General features: G+C 56.9%; 1 protein-coding gene and 1 long non-coding RNA gene across 4 annotated transcripts; one reads left to right on the plus strand and one right to left on the minus strand.

Annotated features, from left to right (window-relative positions):
- LOC108638642 lies at positions 280-2200 on the plus strand. Its single transcript, XR_001920012.1, has 2 exons — positions 280-433; positions 1904-2200. It is a non-coding gene; the product is annotated as an uncharacterized LOC108638642 (long non-coding RNA).
- XIRP1 (xin actin binding repeat containing 1) lies at positions 6264-15536 on the minus strand. 3 transcript variants are annotated; one of them, XM_013973425.2, is made up of 3 exons: positions 15388-15536; positions 9071-12416; positions 6264-8679 (listed from the first exon to the last, which is right to left on the minus strand). In XM_013973425.2, the coding sequence occupies exons 2-3, from the start codon at positions 12410-12412 to the stop codon at positions 8671-8673; spliced, it is 3351 nt and encodes a 1116-aa protein (XP_013828879.1). In that variant the 5' UTR covers positions 12413-12416; positions 15388-15536; the 3' UTR covers positions 6264-8670. The 3 variants fall into 3 exon arrangements, with proteins under 3 accessions (XP_013828879.1, XP_017922730.1, XP_017922729.1); XM_018067241.1 differs by having other exon boundaries at positions 6264-12413; positions 15388-15535; XM_018067240.1 differs by having other exon boundaries at positions 6264-12416; positions 15388-15535.

Genomic DNA, 15930 nt, shown 5'->3' on the forward strand with positions numbered 1-15930 from the left:
CCCCACAATATTCAGATTCCTGGAACCAGGCTCGGTGACCTCACGCCGGTGACTTCACATCCGGGACCTTCTGGGAATTCTCAGCAGCACTTTTTCGTTAGAAAACTAACGAGGGGGGAGGAAGGGGGTGCGTCCGGGGAGGGCCGCCGGAGCTGCTGGGGAAGGAGGGAGGGAGCCGCGCAGAGGCCTCTTCCTCCTTCCGGTCGGGGGTGGGTGGGGCTGGCAGCGGCGCGCCGCCCGGCTGCCGCCGCGAGACCTGAGGCCCCGCCCCCTGCCTCCCCCTCCCCCGCCCCCTCATGGTCGCGCGCGCCTCCCACGGGACGTGGATCCCGGCGCCTGTCGCTGCAGGTTTGGGACCCGGGGCCCCAAGCTGAGTCTCTGCCAGTTTTCCTCCGAAGTTAGGGCACCGTCTTACTTGGCAGCTCTGCCGCAGGTGGGGAGCGGGTTTTTTTCATGGGGGAAAAAATTGTGTGTGTGTCACTGACTGGCAGGTACCGGTGGGGGCGGGGTACGGGGAACGCAACAAATCTGAAAGTTTACAGCGGCGTTTTCCAAGCTACAAAACTGCATGAGGTTGAGAGGTCGGAGAAGGCCAACCTCCATGGCTTTTATTTTCTTGAAGGGGTTGCCTCAGAGCTGAGTCTTCAATATAGAGCTATCCAGAAATGACAGGAGGGCGAAATGAGGAGGCTGCTGCTTCCATTAAAAAAAAAAATTTTTTTTTACAATATATCTTACAACTGTGATGGTTAAGATGAAGATACTAATGTTATATATTAAACTGTTCTCTATAACTTCAAAGTTGTTTTTTTCCTTCTTCTTTTGAAAGAAGTTAGAATATTTTCATGGACCCCTCAAGTACTGTGGGCCTGAGGCCCCATCCATGCCTGCTGTGCCCAGTGGGTAAGCTGGCCCTGGACAAAGGCCGGGCAGCATGACAAAGCCTGGATGGAACAATAAAGGACCTGGAAGGTCTGATTCTCTTGGGGGAATGAGAGAGGCTATGAACACAGGTGGCAGCTGCACAAGAAGGGCCTTGAATGACCTGAGGAGTGTGGATTTTATGGTGGAGGTGGTGAGGAGCCACTGCTGGGCCTGACTGGAGGGTTGACCCGGGGATGGGACTGGAGGTGGGCTGGCTGTTGCCTTAATGACATCCAAACTTGCTGAGCCACATTTGAGATGGAAGGGAGGGGAAGGGGAAGTCACAGATTGATGTGAGGGGGCTGGAGAAGCCTGGGCTGACTTCTTTGGGTCATCCCTCCTGGAAAGGAGAAAGCAAGAGGAGAAACTGTACTGGTTCCAGGACTTTGGAAAGATCAAATGAAAGGTCCTTCACCAGTCACAAAGCAGGGAGAGTTTGCCTACCTTAATAGATGTTTAGGGGGCTTCAGGGCCACCTCTTGCCCAGATCTCTGTGGTGGTTCCTACTAGCTATTCCATCCCCCTCTCTCTTGCCCAAGGCACCTCTCCAAAGCTTCATTCCCATTGGGCTGTTTCCCTGCTCCCCATGGGCCAGAGGACAAAACCACAGCCCTCACCTGGGCATTTCCAGAGTTCAGAATGAGAAAAAACAGACTGGGTTTTCAACACCCCTACAGTAGATCACTGTTCCAGAATCTCATTTGGCTACATGTTTCTCAGTCCCCAATAACTGCCCTCTCTCCCCCACCCTCCACTCCCTGCCAGAAAACCAAAAACAAACCAAAAACTATGCTTGACTCCCACCTTCCAATGCAAACACTGGGCTTCCTCCAGAGCAGGCCAGCCCAAAATCAAGGGCCAGGACAGGAACTACAAGGGAGAAGAACTGGGCTCAAATGACTCATTGAAAGACAAGTCTTCATTTATTCACCATAAACCATGGATTGAGCTCCTACTATGTGCTTTTGTACCATTCTAGATACTGGAGATACAAAAATAAGCAAAGAAGAAGTGGTTGGCATGGAGATGAGATTCAGTGGAGGAAGACTTGGCTGTGGAGATGGCACTTTCCAAAGACGATCACATAGAACGTTACCTCTTCCTCATCAAAAGGTATTCAGTCTACGCAGACTTGTGACTCATTTGTAACCAACAGAATGCAGCCCAAGTGATTTTGTGTGACTTCTGTGGCCAGATCATAAAAGGTGATGCAACTTCTACCTTGTTAGTTGGGACACATGCCTTTAGAAACTTGAAATAAAATGCAAGAAATCCAGCCACTCTGAGAATGCCATACTTTGAGGAGGCCCAGGCCACATGGAGAGGCCATGCATATGTGGTTTGTCTGACATCCCAGCTAAGGTCCCAGCCAGTAGCCAGCATCAATTGCCAGGCATTTGAGTGAGAGTTTTCAGACCCTAACTGTCCAATTACCCCCAGCCTTAGACTGAGGCTAAGTTGAGGCCCCACACATCATAGCAGAGAGACAAGCCATGTCCAGTGTGTTCTATCCAAATTGCTGACCCACAGAATTCATGAGCATCATAAAATGGTTTTCTAGACCACTAAACTTGGGGTGGTTTGCTATGCAGGAATAGTATCCAGAACACTGACATTAAACAAGCAAATATGTGAACAAAGATAATTTTATATTGTAATAGGTCCTCAGGAAAACAAAACTAACTCAGCATGTTAACTTGGAGGAAGGCCTCTATAGATGGGGAAGGGGGCGGCATAAGTGGGGGAGGCAAGGGAGGTATATAGATCAAGAAAGGTCTTTTTGGAGAGACATTTGAACTGGAATGTGAGTGAGAAAGAGCCCAACCACTAAAGATCTGGGAGAAGAGACTTCTGGGCAGAGGATACAGCAGGTGCAAAGGCCCTGAGGCAGGAATCAGCTTGGTGTTCTGTGAAACCCAGGAAGGCCAGTGTAACTAGGGAGATGTGGGTGAGGAGGAGAGTGGGGCAAAGAAGTTGGAGAGGAAGCTTGAGAGGCAAATCATTCTAGTCTTAGAGGCTGCTGAGAAGAGTTAGATTTCAGACTGAGCGAGCTGAAAGCTTGCAGAGGGTATTATACAGGAGTGACTTGGTCTGGTAAATTCTTGATAAGGGCTTTAGGTGCCAGGTAGATGACAGTCTGTAAAGACAGGGCAAAGGGAAGACCACTTGGGAGGCTATGGCAGTGGTCCAGTAAAGGGGGGGGATGGATGGTGGCCTGGGGATAATAGCGGTGAAGATGAGGACGGTTGGGTAAACTCGGAACAGAGGGGGTGAGAGTAATGAGAAGGGAGGAGGCGCCCGGCCGGCAGGAAGGTCCCGGGCGGGGCCGCGACGTGGGTGAGGACCGGAACCCGCATCCTTCTGGAATCTGGGAGGGAGACTCTGAGCTGGGGCCGGCCAGGACGGCGCGTACTGGCGTCCGGCGTCTGCCGCGCGGAGCCTGCCCCTGGCTGCGCGCCTGCCTGCCGGGTGTTTCCCAGCAACCGCTACAGCCGCCCAAAACGTTCCGAACCCAGCGGCCCTGGTGATGTCATCGTCACCTTGGAGACAGGGGATGGGAACACGCCCCCTCCAGGCACGGGGCGTGGTCTGGGCACCAACGCTCAGCTTTAGAGCCCCGTCTCCTCTCGGGCAGGAAGGGAGGTGGTGCTTCGGGCTCCGCGGCAGGTGCGATGGGAGGTGTGCAGGGCCCTGGGCGGCCTCAACGAGTAGCTGCTGCTTTTCTTGGTGTGCGCTGCCACCAGTGTGCTCACCACCTACCCACCAACCTCTCCTGTCTCTTCCCCGTAGGCCGCCCCCTTTAGCTGTTAGGGCTGGCTCCTCTTGTCATTCAGGTCACTTCCTCAGAGACGCCTTCCCCAACCACCCAAGCTAAAGTAACTGCCAACCTTCTTGTGGGCTACTTGTTTTATTTCCTTTGCTCCCTTCTAAAATTACCTTCTGTGTTTTGTAATATATCTTCCCATAAGGTCAGGGATAAATTCTGCCATGCTCATCTGTATTCCCTGGAAGGAATCTGGCATGAAGTAGGTGCTCAATAAATGCTAGTTGGCTGAATCAGTGAATTCGCTCGATCATTTCATTTCACACATGGGTGCATTTATTCGACATTTGTGCAGTGCCTTCTAGGCAATCGTGATAAGCAGTAAGGATACTGAGATGAACAAGACAGGGACTCCACCTGGAGGTGAGAAAGAGAGATAGATTAAAACTAATTATATGAAAAGTGAACTTCCTTGAGTTCCAGACGCTGGGCCTATCTCCAAGCACTTTATGCATATTAATTTACTTAATCTTCAAAATAGTAGGCACTATAATCATCCCCACTTAACAAATGAGAATGCTGAGAGCAGGCTTGCCTTAAGCTTCTGGGTCCTGTAATCAAGTGAGACCAACAGAGGGCAGTGGAGGGAAACACCTGGTAAAGGGGAGTTATAGTAAGATGTGTAGCCAGCCCAGGTAGGTAGATTTGCTGTCTTTGCTCACATACACCTGTCTTCCAGGGGGCAGGCTGCTTCTAGCTCAGAGCTCTGCTGCCTCAGGCGAACATCTGTCAGTGGGGCAGGCAATGATGAATCTTGGAGGACTGAGCCCTGGGCTGGTGGTAAGATGAGAGCCCACCTGTTCAATAAAAGCGAACTGTGGAAAAGTTCCTACCTAACGTTGTTGGGGGCAGGATGTGTGTGTGTGTGTGTGTGTATGTAGGGGTGGACAATTGTTGATAAAGCCCCTTTCTGTTCAGAAGGGTAAACTCAATATTCAAAAAACTAAGATCATGGCATCTAGTCCCATAACTTCATGGTATATAGAAGGGGGAAAAGTGGAAGCAGTGACAGATTTTATTTTCTTGGGCTCCAAAATTGCTACAGACTGTGACTGCAGGCACGAAATTAAAAAACACTTCCCTCTTGGAAAAAAAAGCTATGACAAACCTGGACAACGTATTAAAAAGCAGGAATATCACTTTGCCGATAAAGGTCTGTCTAGTCAAAGCTATGGTTTTTCCAGTAGTCATGTACAGATGGGAGAGTTGGACCATAAAGAAGGCTGAGTGCCGAAAAATTGATGCTTTGGAACTGTGATGTTGGAGAAGACTCTTGAAAGTCCCTTGGACAGCAAGGAGATCAAACCAGTCAATTCTAGAGGAAATCTACCCTGAATATTCATTGGAAGGACTGAGGCTGAAGTTGAAACTCCAGTATTTTGGCCACGTGATGCGAAGAGCTGACTCATTGGAAAAGACCCTGATCTTGGGAAAGACTGAAGGCAGGAGGAGAAGGGGACGGCAGAGGATGAGGTGGTTAGAAGGCATCACTGACTCAGCGGACGTGAATTTGAGCAAACTCTGGGAGATAGTGAAGGGCAGGAAAACCTGGCGTGCTGCAATCCATGGAGTCACAAAGAGTTGGACACAACTGAGCAACTGAACAACAACATACCGAAGGGTATTTAGGAAATGCAGAAATTATACTCACTCCCACCTCTGGGTTTTTGTGTGTGCTCATCCGCCTAACCGGCACTCCCCACTCCTGCCCATTGCCCGGTAACTGGCTTTTTGTGACTGAGGTCTCAGTTGAAAACTCTTTTTCCCGCCTTGGGGAGATCTGCCTTGGCCACTTTCTCTAAGGCAATCACCTGTCGCTGTCACATGACATGTTTTATAATTCCTACCCCACAGTGGGAGAGTGGACTAGTCAGGTGCATCACTCTTATTCCTTATCTGGTATTTCCTATTTATTCATAGTCTCCCTGCCTTCTCATTCTAGAGAGTCAGTTCCTTGAATGTGATGGAGTCTAATGATCCCATTAGACCTTATCTCTGGATCCATGCTGCCCAGAACATGTCTGGCAAGCAGCAGTTGCTCAGTGCTTTTTGAAAGTATGGAAAGGGTCCTTTACCAAATCATCCTGGCTTTCCAGGCTGGGATCTGCGCCCACCCCTTCCCAGGAACCTCTGCACATTGTGCCTGGTCTGACCCGGAGGAAGTGGCCCAGCAATCTTGGCCATTGAAGTTCTCCTGGCTTGTGGCCCTCCCTCCTTGCTGGGCCTGACTGGGCCATTCTTCCACCCTTGGCAGATTCCACTCCAGGGAGATGTTCAAGAACCTCTAGGTGGGGAAGCCAGAGGTGTGGGACGAGCAGTGTATGTATGTTTGGGGGCGTGGGGAGTAAGGAGAGTGGGGGTGGGCGGGCCTCTCTGGTTCCCAGCCGAGATGGTGGAAGAAGGGGGTGGCTTTTCAGAGCCTTCCAACGCTGCTGCTTGCAGGGAAACCGGGCAGCTAGACATGTGGCTGCTTTTCGCCTAGACTGAGAGCCCAGACTCTGTGTACAGACAGACGTGGAGAGGAGGGAATAAAACTTTGCTTTATTAGACTGTATCCTTCCTCTTTGGGGTACAAAGTGAGAGGCTTTGGGGGTAGAGAGAATCTTTGGCTTCTAGGGACATTGGTGATCGTGGACTTTGTCCGTGTGAACTTTGTGCTGCCAGGATGACCCGCTGAATGAGGGAGATGCTGATGACGGGGCCCTTCTGGGGCCCTAGTCAACATGTAACAGAGACCAATCCGGCTGGCCCTGTCTTCTGTAGGAATTAAAGAGCAGAAGGCCGAGAACATTTGACTCGTATTAAAGAAATAAAGGCTGGAAAAGTGGAAGGTCACTCGGGGTCTCTCAATCGCAGGCAGTGGCATGCAGACTCACTTGTGTTGGCGTGCGGGCCAGACCTGTGTGAGAAGTGTGTGTTTCTGTACACATTGTATCCTCCAGAAGCAGCCACAAGCCCCCATTCTGTTGCTGGGCTTGGGCTACTCCGGAAGGCTTCTTCCCTATCATCCCCCCTCCTGCCATTTGCAAGAACCTGGCCCATGGATGCTACTGATGAAAGGGAAACTGCCCCTGGATCTCAGAACATGCCCTTTCTTTTTGGTTGTTTCCTCGTGCGTGCAGGAGGTGAGCACCCACCTCCGTCCCGGGTCCCTGGAGATGGGTGGAAGACTGTGGTAGCAGACGGAGGGGCTCACTGTGCAGCTGGTGTGGGGTGGCCACAGGGCACACGCAGCATGTCAGCTTCTGCCAGGCCCGTGCTGAGCTCAGTTGGGCTGTGCAGAAACTGCCTCATCAAGGCGGAAGTGTGGTGCCCGCGGTGGGGGCCTGGGCCCCTGGGTGGCTCGGCGGGCTCAGTGACCGTGGTGGGGGACATGAGCGTTGTGGTCCTGCACTGGTCCACCCTCTCAGTCCCTGCTCCTGAGGCTCCGTAGTGCCGGGAGCCACCCGGCGCCGTCTGCAGCTCCAGAGCACTCTTCTGCCTGGTGGGCAGGGCGCTGGCTACAGCATGGCCAGGTGGTGGCGGTCCAGAGAGCTGGGGGGCCTCTTTCTTTCCAGCCTTGTGCTGGATATCTTTCTGGTGGGGCTGAGTCTGGCATTCATCCTGGGTGAAATGTGCCCTCTTCAGAGAGATCTCAGGGTTGCCCCTGGGGCTGGCCTCCTCCGGAAGCTCCCTTGTGGCCGACTCCATGGAGATAAAATTTGGGGAGGAGGGTGACTCTCTGCTGAGAGGTAACACTTGGGGAAGGTGTGAGTCTTCTCTCAAGGTCTCCAGCTTCCTGGTGGAAGGGGTGGCCAGGGCTGCTTGGCTTCTGGCCTCTGAGTGATTTCTGTCCTTGGCTTGACTCTGGACCTCAGTATGGCTCATAACCTCAGTTTGGCTCTTGACTAGAGTTTGACTTTTGACCTCCTGGCCTGAGCAGTTGGGCCTGACTCTCCCGCTGTCTGTGAGACTGACCTCGTGGGCACTGTGTTCCTTTGGGGGTCCCTGGGAATGGCCCCTGGTGTTAGTCCCAGGCTGGAGGCTAGACATGGAGCTGAGCGCCTTGTGCACGGCCTCCTCGATGTCCAGCAGCCTGGCCAGGGTCTGTTCTTTCAGCCGGGCCACTTCCGTGCTAACCCTCGTTAGCTCCCCAAAGGCCTGCTCCACCGAGGCCTCAGGCTTGCGGGGGCTAGCGGGAGCCGAAGGGGCTCCTGGCAGCTGGGGCACAGCCTCAAAGAGCCTCCGCAGTGCCCGCACGTCCACAGTGCTTTCGGTCTCCTTCTCCAGAGCTTGCACCTGGCTCAGGAGGCCCTGGAGCTCTTGCTGGCCTCCCTGCAGAATCTCAGGGCTCTCAGGGGCCCCTTGCTGGGAACTGTCCGCGCCCTTCTCTCCTGGGAGTCTAGGGCCCCGCTGCAGTGAGATGGGGTGGCTGCTGAGAGCTGAGAGCCCGAGGAGGTCAGGGCTGTGGTTGTTGCTGCCCATTGCCTGGCTCTTGGTGGGGCTGGGGGCCACGGTGCTGGGGCCATGCTGGGGGCTGGGCTGGCTCTGTCCAGCGGGGCCCTGGGGCAGAGATACTCGGCCCTGGTCTGCAGCGATGGAGACCTTGTTTGGCCGAGGGTCGTGGTCGGCTGTAGCAGTCTCACCTTGTTTGTATTTTCCTTGCCCCACCTCCTCAGCGGTGCTGTGAGCCAGGGCTGAGGGCTTGGACAGCCAGCGAGGAAGGGGGAGCTGGCTTAGGTGTGCAGGTTTGGGGGGCACCTGGGGCTTCTCTTTCAGGTGTGTGGGAGGCTCCGGTTTCAGGGTCTTTGTCTGTGACTCCCCAGCACTTTTCTGGCCAGCAGGGCTGCTGTGGGAGTGGAGAAGGGGGTCTTGCGTGGGCTTGGAGGCCTGCCGGATGGAATTCTCATCATGCCTGGGTTGGGCTGGGAAGTCCGGTCCCGTCACAGCAGCTGGGAGAGGAGGAGGAGGAGGAACAGAGGCATTACGGGAGTGCAGACTGGCACCTGCCACCCGTGGCCCGGAGGCCCGAGTGTGGTGGGCTAAAGGGGCAGCCTTCAGGGTGGTCTCTGCAGCTTGGAGGTCCCCCAGGCTGAGTCCTGCCATCACCTTCTCTGGAGGCACCCAGGCCTTCTGTGTGTGGGCCCCTGGCTCCTCTTGCCCGGGCCTGAGACTCTGACCCAGGCCTTCCAGGAGTGGAAGGGGTCCTTGCTCAGATGGCCGGACAGCCCTTTGACCCGGTAGGTCAAAGGTCCTGATGGGATGAGCAGTGTAGATGCCATCCTGAATAGTCTCCCACCCCCCAGGCAGCCCTCCAGGCAGTGCTTTCTGTTCCCCACTGACCTTGCTGGGGGCTGCTGGGATCCTGGGGTTGCCTCCCACCAGAGGCCTGCTGTTGCTCTGGGCAGCCCCTGTGGCCGGTGCTTGCGGAAGCCCATCCTGGGTGGGCATAGAGGCGGCCCCAGGGGTGGGGCCTGGCTTGTGCTTGCTCCGAGCTTGCTGCTGCAGGCTTTGGGCTTCAGCTGTTGCTGTCCTTCGACTCTGCATGGTGACCTGGAGGTCTGGAAACCTAGGTCCTGGGGGCAGAGTCATGGCTCCCTCTGACTTTCCTAAAGCTGTCATCCCTTTCTGCCCAGTGCACCTGCTTTCCTGCTTTTCTTCCCCAGCCAGAGAGACTGCCTTTCTGGTGGCCTGTGGGGCACAGGGGGTGGACCCCGGCCCTCTCAGATGCCCCATCCCCACGCCAGGGTCCAGTGGGGGAATGTGGATGATGCTCTCAGCTGGGGGCAGCTTCTGGGCCCCCTCGCTGGCTGGCACTGGACTTGAGTCAGCCGGCGGCTCCCACCGCAGACTGTGCAGGCCACTCAGGTCTCCTTTGTTTATGCAGCCGGCCAGCAGCTGCACACTGCTCCTTTCGGGGGCCCTGCTGGCTGGCCGGGGTTGCAGGGAGTAGGCGGTGAGCGCCACCAGGCCCTGCTCTGTCTCCTGCATCACCAGCCCCGTCCTCCCCGCCGAGGTCCCGAGGCCACAAGCCAGCAACTGCTGGAACTCAGGGTCCATGTCTTCGATGCTCCCGCTGCTGCCTGGAGCTGGCAGCTTCAGCGGCTTGAGGTGAAGCTGGCCCGCGGGGTCCTCCTGCACCAGCAGCCCCTGCTGGTCCACGTCTGCCCGGCGCAGCACTTGGCGGACGATCCTGGGAAGCTCCCCAGACACCAGCTCCTCCTTCCGAACGTGGGGGCTGCCCTGCCCTGGGCCTGGGAGCACGTACCTGGCAAGGCAGAGCTCCCCTGGCCCTCGGGCCTCCATGAGGATGCCTCCACGGTGCAGGACGCCAGGCGTGGCGTGCAGCGTCCTCAGGGTCCCCTCGGCTGCAGTCTCTTGCCTCTCCGGCACCCCCTTGCCCGAGGGACCCACGGGCTGTTCTTCCTGGAAGTTGCCCCCTCGGATGCTCTCAGCCGCCAGGGAGCCCATGGGGCAGTTCTCAAAAAGCCAGGTGAACTTGTGCACTGAGCCCGCTGGAATGGGCTCAGGGATTTCCCTGGGTCCCTGGTCTTCTCTCTTGCCTGCCTCCAGAGCCTGGAAAACCTCCTTCTGACGAGACACCTGCCCGGAGGGGATGTCCACTCTGCTGCAGTACCGCACAGGCCCCCTTCCACAGGGGTGGCCTGAGGCCTGCAGAGGCTCAGTCTCAAAGACATGTCTCTCTGTCTGTCTTTCCCCAGCCTGGACCTGGCTCACCTCAAGGTGCTGCTCCTTGGAGCCTTCTGGCCAGTCTGGGGATTGGGGCGCGAACATCCAGGTGCACGACCGTGCCTTGCTTGTGGGGTCTGTGACCTCTGACCCCTGCCTCTCGGCCAGCTCACTCATCGGGCACGTCTCGAACAACCAGCGGATGGTCTTCACGTCACCCTTGTGGGGTGCTTCGGGCTGAGGGCCTCCCTGAGGCTTTCCTTCTTCTTCCTGTCGTTCCTGCTGCTCCCGTTGGTGGATTACCTCCAGGGGCTGTGTCTCAAACAGCCACCGGGCAGTGCCCACATCTCCAGCCACCACTTCCTGCCGGGTGATGCCCCGCACCACGTCGACGGTACTGGGGCTTCGGCCTAATCGGTCTAGGGGCTGTGTCTCAAACATCCACTTGTAACCCTGCACGTCACCTCCGACTACCTGTTCTCTGCTGACGGAGGTCAGGGCATGGAGGTGACCTTTGGCATCCTGCATGGCGTACACTGGGGACCCTGTGTCCTGGGACTGCCCAGCGGAATTGGTTCCTTCTGCTCTGTGTAAGCTCCCAGGGGCCAAAGCTTCCCCCTGCCCGATACTGTCCAGGGGAAGGGTCTCAAAAAGGTTCTTGAAAGTCTTCACATCTCCCTTCACCCCATCCCTCTCGGGGGCACCCTGAGAGAGGGTTGGTGCTGAGGGGTCAGCATTGGATAGACGCTCATTTGTGAACCTCTCGCCCTCCTGGGGACCCACCCGCTGCAGGTGACCCACTTGGACATTGTCTCTGAGGGTGTCCAAGGGCTTTGTCTCAAATAGCCACAGGGTGGAGCGGACGTCCCCGGGGACCACTGCCTCTTTGGGTGGGACCTCTGCTCTGTCTTCCTCTTCCCCCTTGAGAGTGTCTAATGCTCGGGTCTCAAACAGACGCCGCTGTTGCTGAACATCTGGACCAGGAGGGATAAGGTCCGGGGATGGCTGGAAGTCCTGCTCATCCACTAAGATCTCCCGAATGGCATCCAGGGGCTGTGTCTCAAAGATCCAGCGAGTCGTGCTGACATCGGGCCGGGCCGCCTCCTCCAGGGAGATCCCGCGGATCACCCGCACCTGGCTGGGGTCCCGGTTGATGGCGTCCAGAGGCTTGGTCTCGAAGAGCCAACGGCCAGACCTCACTGCGTTGCTTTGGATCTCCTCCCGGTAGGCGGCCTTGACCTCGTGGATGGCGCCCTCTGAGTCCTGGATGGCACACAGCGGCTCTGTTTGGAACAGCTTCACCGTCTTCTTCACATCGCCTTTTAGCTCCTGGATCTCTGAGCGCAGCTCCAAGGGGCTCTGCTCCTGGGTGGAGGGGCGGGAGCCAAGGCGGTCCAGTGGCCGTGTCTCAAAGAGCATCCTGGTACCCTGGACATCTCCGCTGGCTGCAGGCTCCCTCACTGTAGCCTCTGGTGCTTCAGCACGAACCGTCAGCGCGTCCAGCGGCTTCGTCTCAAACAGCTGGCGGGCTGCACGCACGTCCCCTCTGGATGGCCGAGGTCCGGCCGGCTCCTGGTTTACGCTGTTAGCAAAGGAGCCTTCCTCAAACTTGCGGGAGGTGGCCTGGACGTTGCCACCGGGCACGGACTCCTTGGCAGGTGGCTTCTCATGGTCCCCAATGGCATCCAGCCTCCAGTTCTCAAAGATCCAGCGCATACACTGGACATCGCCCTCGGTGGGCTCCTCGGAACCCAGGACCTCAGCCAAGTCTTCGGCCACGGCCTCAGCCAGATTCTTGCGGAGCTCGGGGTGGATGTGCTTGTAGAGGCGGCGGAGCTCGCTGGCTTGCCGCTGCTGGTGGAACTTGGAGAAGGACTCCTTGGGCGGCGGCGGCGGTAGGTCCTCCAGGGCAGGTGGTGGAGGGAGGGGCAGGTCCTCTGTAGCTGCCATCGGGATGGTTGGGGTGGGGGCCACCTGCATCTGGGCACTGGCCATCCTTCTGAAGAGAGGGGGCAGAGATGAGGATGGGGTTGAGGGATTTCAGTGAGATGGGGGTTGGTTGCAGAGTAGCCCTAGGTGGTGTGTGCTTAGAGACCACCCCTCCCCTTTTCCAGACCTCCCTGGGGTCTCACCCTGCTACCTGAATGGTTGCTGTGTGACTAGTCTTGAATTTAAGGCATATAGAGCCATCCATCAGGTGGGTCCCTGCTCCCCCAGAATCACCTGGGTTGTCACGGAGCCAGCAGGGCACTACAGGCTTTGAAACTCTGTCTTCCAGTTAAGGGGTGCCCAACCCCGCAGTGGGAAAACTGTTCCTGTCCTGTCCCATCCTTGCCTGCTTTTGCCAAAATCAGTTTTTCCCTGGTAGACTCCCAGGTGAGTGGCCTGGGGGAATTCTGATTTTTAAGGGATCCCAGCCAGGGAGAAGCAGGTCCCTACACTGGTGACTGGGCTTCCCTGGTGGCTCAGACGGTAAAGAATCTGCTTGCAATGAGGGAGGCCTAGGTTTGATCCCTGGGGTGGAAAGATCCCCTGGAGGAGGGCTTGGTCTCCAGTATTCCCTGGGGTGGGAAGATCCCCTGGAGGAGGGCTTGGTCTCCAATATTCTTGCCTGGAGAATCCCATGGACAGCGGAGCCTGGCGGGCTGCAGTTCATGGAATCACAAAGGTTTGGACAGGGACACGACTAAGTGAGCACACAAACTGGTGACTCTCATGGAGAGAACTAGTTATCAGTCACGTTTCCTTTCTCACCACCAGAGGGCGCACTTGTCCCTTTCACTGGGGGGCTGTCCCGCCTTTAGCTCTTGGCTCTCCTTTCTCAGGCCAGGGAGGCCAAGCAGGGGCCAGCAGCTCTTGCTGCAGCAGAAGCAGTAAGGCTGAGTGAGTGTCCACCAGTTGTCTCGCAGTTAGGCAGAACCCAATTCTGAATCCTAGCTAGGGGTTTTCTGAGCTAGGGGGACCTCTAGAAGCTTCTGGCCCAACCACTCTTGATTAAAGATGAGGGAACTGGGGTCCAGAGTCAGATCTTGGTGAATGAGGCGCAAGCAGTGCTGGATCGGGGTTTCGAAACACTTTAGGTAGGAAGTGTGAAGCTTTCTCAGTGGCTGTGATGGCCCTCTGTTCCCAGCAGACACCCCAGGAGAGGAGGCAGTGAGACTGAGGGCCTTCCTGCAGCGATAGCCTCACCCCTTGCACACGGACCCACGTCCCCAACTGTGTGCAGCACGAATCTCCTGTGCACGCCTTCTTTCTCCCTCTTCGTGCCCATCAGCTTCCGCCAAGGCACTGCCCCCCACGCCCCTGGCCCACCGTCTCTGGCCTCTGTCCTCGCTGTCTTATCTGTCTTGTGACAGGTGTGCTAACAGTCCCCAGAGGCCAGTAGGGAAAGAATGAGAAGCACGTCCCCCCCTCACTGCCCCTGACCCACAGCTCTGCTCCACGCTCAGTGCTAAATATAGCCGAGGTGCTGGCCTCCACACAGCGGCCCTGGGCTGGGGAGAGGTCCGGCTCAGCCAGTGGGACCCTGGGAGCCTGACCCCCCTTGGTTCCTTCTCTGCCCTGGGCTCCCTGATCCTGCCTGCTGAGCTGGTGTTCGGCCCCTGGCTGCAGGATGACCAGTGCTTCTGGCCACAGGAACCTGGGGGTGGGGGAGGGACTTCCTTCTCTCGACCACCTCAGCAGGGGGGAGACTAAGCCCTGCTTGCTCCACCCACACCCCAGCCTGTTCTCTGAAGACATCCAAGGAGTATGACCTCTAAAGTCGACAGTCCAAGTCTCATCACGCGCTCTAGGTGCTTCCTTTAGCCTGGGTTCTCATGAGGACCCCCCCCGACCAAAGGCAAACCTTGATGGTCCCTACGTCCTCCCTGTTCTGTCACCAGTGTGGCCTGAGCAGATGGCAGGTACGGGCCACCAGCTCCACCCCACCTCCACCGCCTCCCCCAGGAATCTCCAGAATCCCTGCTGTGGTCACATATGATCGGAATCAGAGTCCAGAGAGGGCAGGGCTGAGGACCTGCCGAGGTCACTGAGCCCAATCCCCTCATTGTTTGGAAGGGGAAACCGGCCCCAAGAGGGGAAGGAGCTGACCCCGGCGGCTCCACCAGGCTGTAGCAAGGCCTTCCCATCTCGTTTCTCAAGGATGGGGACCGGGTGCGGTGAAGGCCGAATCCAGAACTGATACCAGACTTTGGGTAAGGCCTGAACCCTAGGGGTGCCCCTGAGGTTGGCCTCCCAGGACTGGGCCAGCCTCTCCGGGTGACCCCCGCTTTTGCCTCCAAGTCTGCTCTTTCTTGGCCCAGACCCCTTCACACATCTCTATACTTGGGCAGTATACTCTAGCGTTCAGACCTGGTCACCCACCTTTACCCCCAGGTCTTCCTTAAGGCTTTCCTACTGGGCACACTGATGGCCCACATCACACCCAGGCCCTAGGCCATGTGGGGTGCTGGGCTCAGGCCAGCCCTGGGGAGACATTCCCGAGCCAGCTATGCCAAGACTTCTACCCACAGCAGCTGGGCACAGGGCTTGTCCTGGCAGCACAGTCAGACCCCCATGTCCTCCCCCACCTCTTCTGTCCAGACACTGGGCCTAGCTGGGGCTCCTTGGAAAGAAAGCCTGAAGCCTGAGGAGCTCCGTACCTGATTTTAAAAATCACAACTCCAGACCACCTCCAGCAAGCCTTTCTGGATTACGCCAGACTGGCTGGAACCTGCCCCTCTGTAGGCCTCAGGCCTGTGCCAGCCAGGCCGAACGCTACCATGGGGCTCACAGTAACTCTCTGGCAACTTCCTTGTGGAATCTTCATATCAGACCCCTCCACTCACCTGCTCCAGATGTGTGGCCCCACCTTCCTCCCCTCACTCAGAACTTTCACTAATACACACTACCCTGAAAGGGGCCGGAGGGGGTCCCGGCCTGGAAAGCCAGCTCTGCTGGTGTGGCGAGGAAAGGAACGGCTCACTCACCTGCGGGCTCTGCCTGGCTGCTGGAGTTTGGGGTCTTCGGCAGGTGTGGCCCACGGCTCTGTCGTGCCTCTGGTTTGGGCTGCTCTCGCTCTGCTGGCCCCGTCGGACGCCTTCTCGCTGCCCTGGCTCGGGGTCTGTGTCCCCTGCCAGCCTCAGCAGCTGCCTTTATCTGGCTGGTTAGGGGGTGGGCCGAGGTGGGGGTGGTGGGGGGAGGCTAAGGTCAGAGTATGAAGTGGTTCAGTTATTTTTAGGGCTCTGGAAGTTATTCTCCATCTCGGGCATCAGTTACATGTCCTTTCTGCTAGGGAGGGGAAGAGGAGTGAGCGGGGGAGAGCTTCATTCATCCAAGTCTCCTCTGAGGATTGGGGTCAGTGACTCAGCTGTGGTGTGGGGTGCGGACATCCCAGACTATTCTGAGGGAATGAATAAGGAGGCGCATCTGACACCTGGTCAGCTTGGCCCCCCACCTTGTGATCCCCCACGTCCCTACCCCAGCCTCTGACTATGTCTGACGTGTGGCGTGACTATGTCCCACCCTGCCAG

Source organism: Capra hircus, chromosome 22, assembly GCF_001704415.2.
Source record: "Capra hircus breed San Clemente chromosome 22, ASM170441v1, whole genome shotgun sequence".
Classification (NCBI taxonomy): Eukaryota; Metazoa; Chordata; class Mammalia; order Artiodactyla; family Bovidae; genus Capra; species Capra hircus.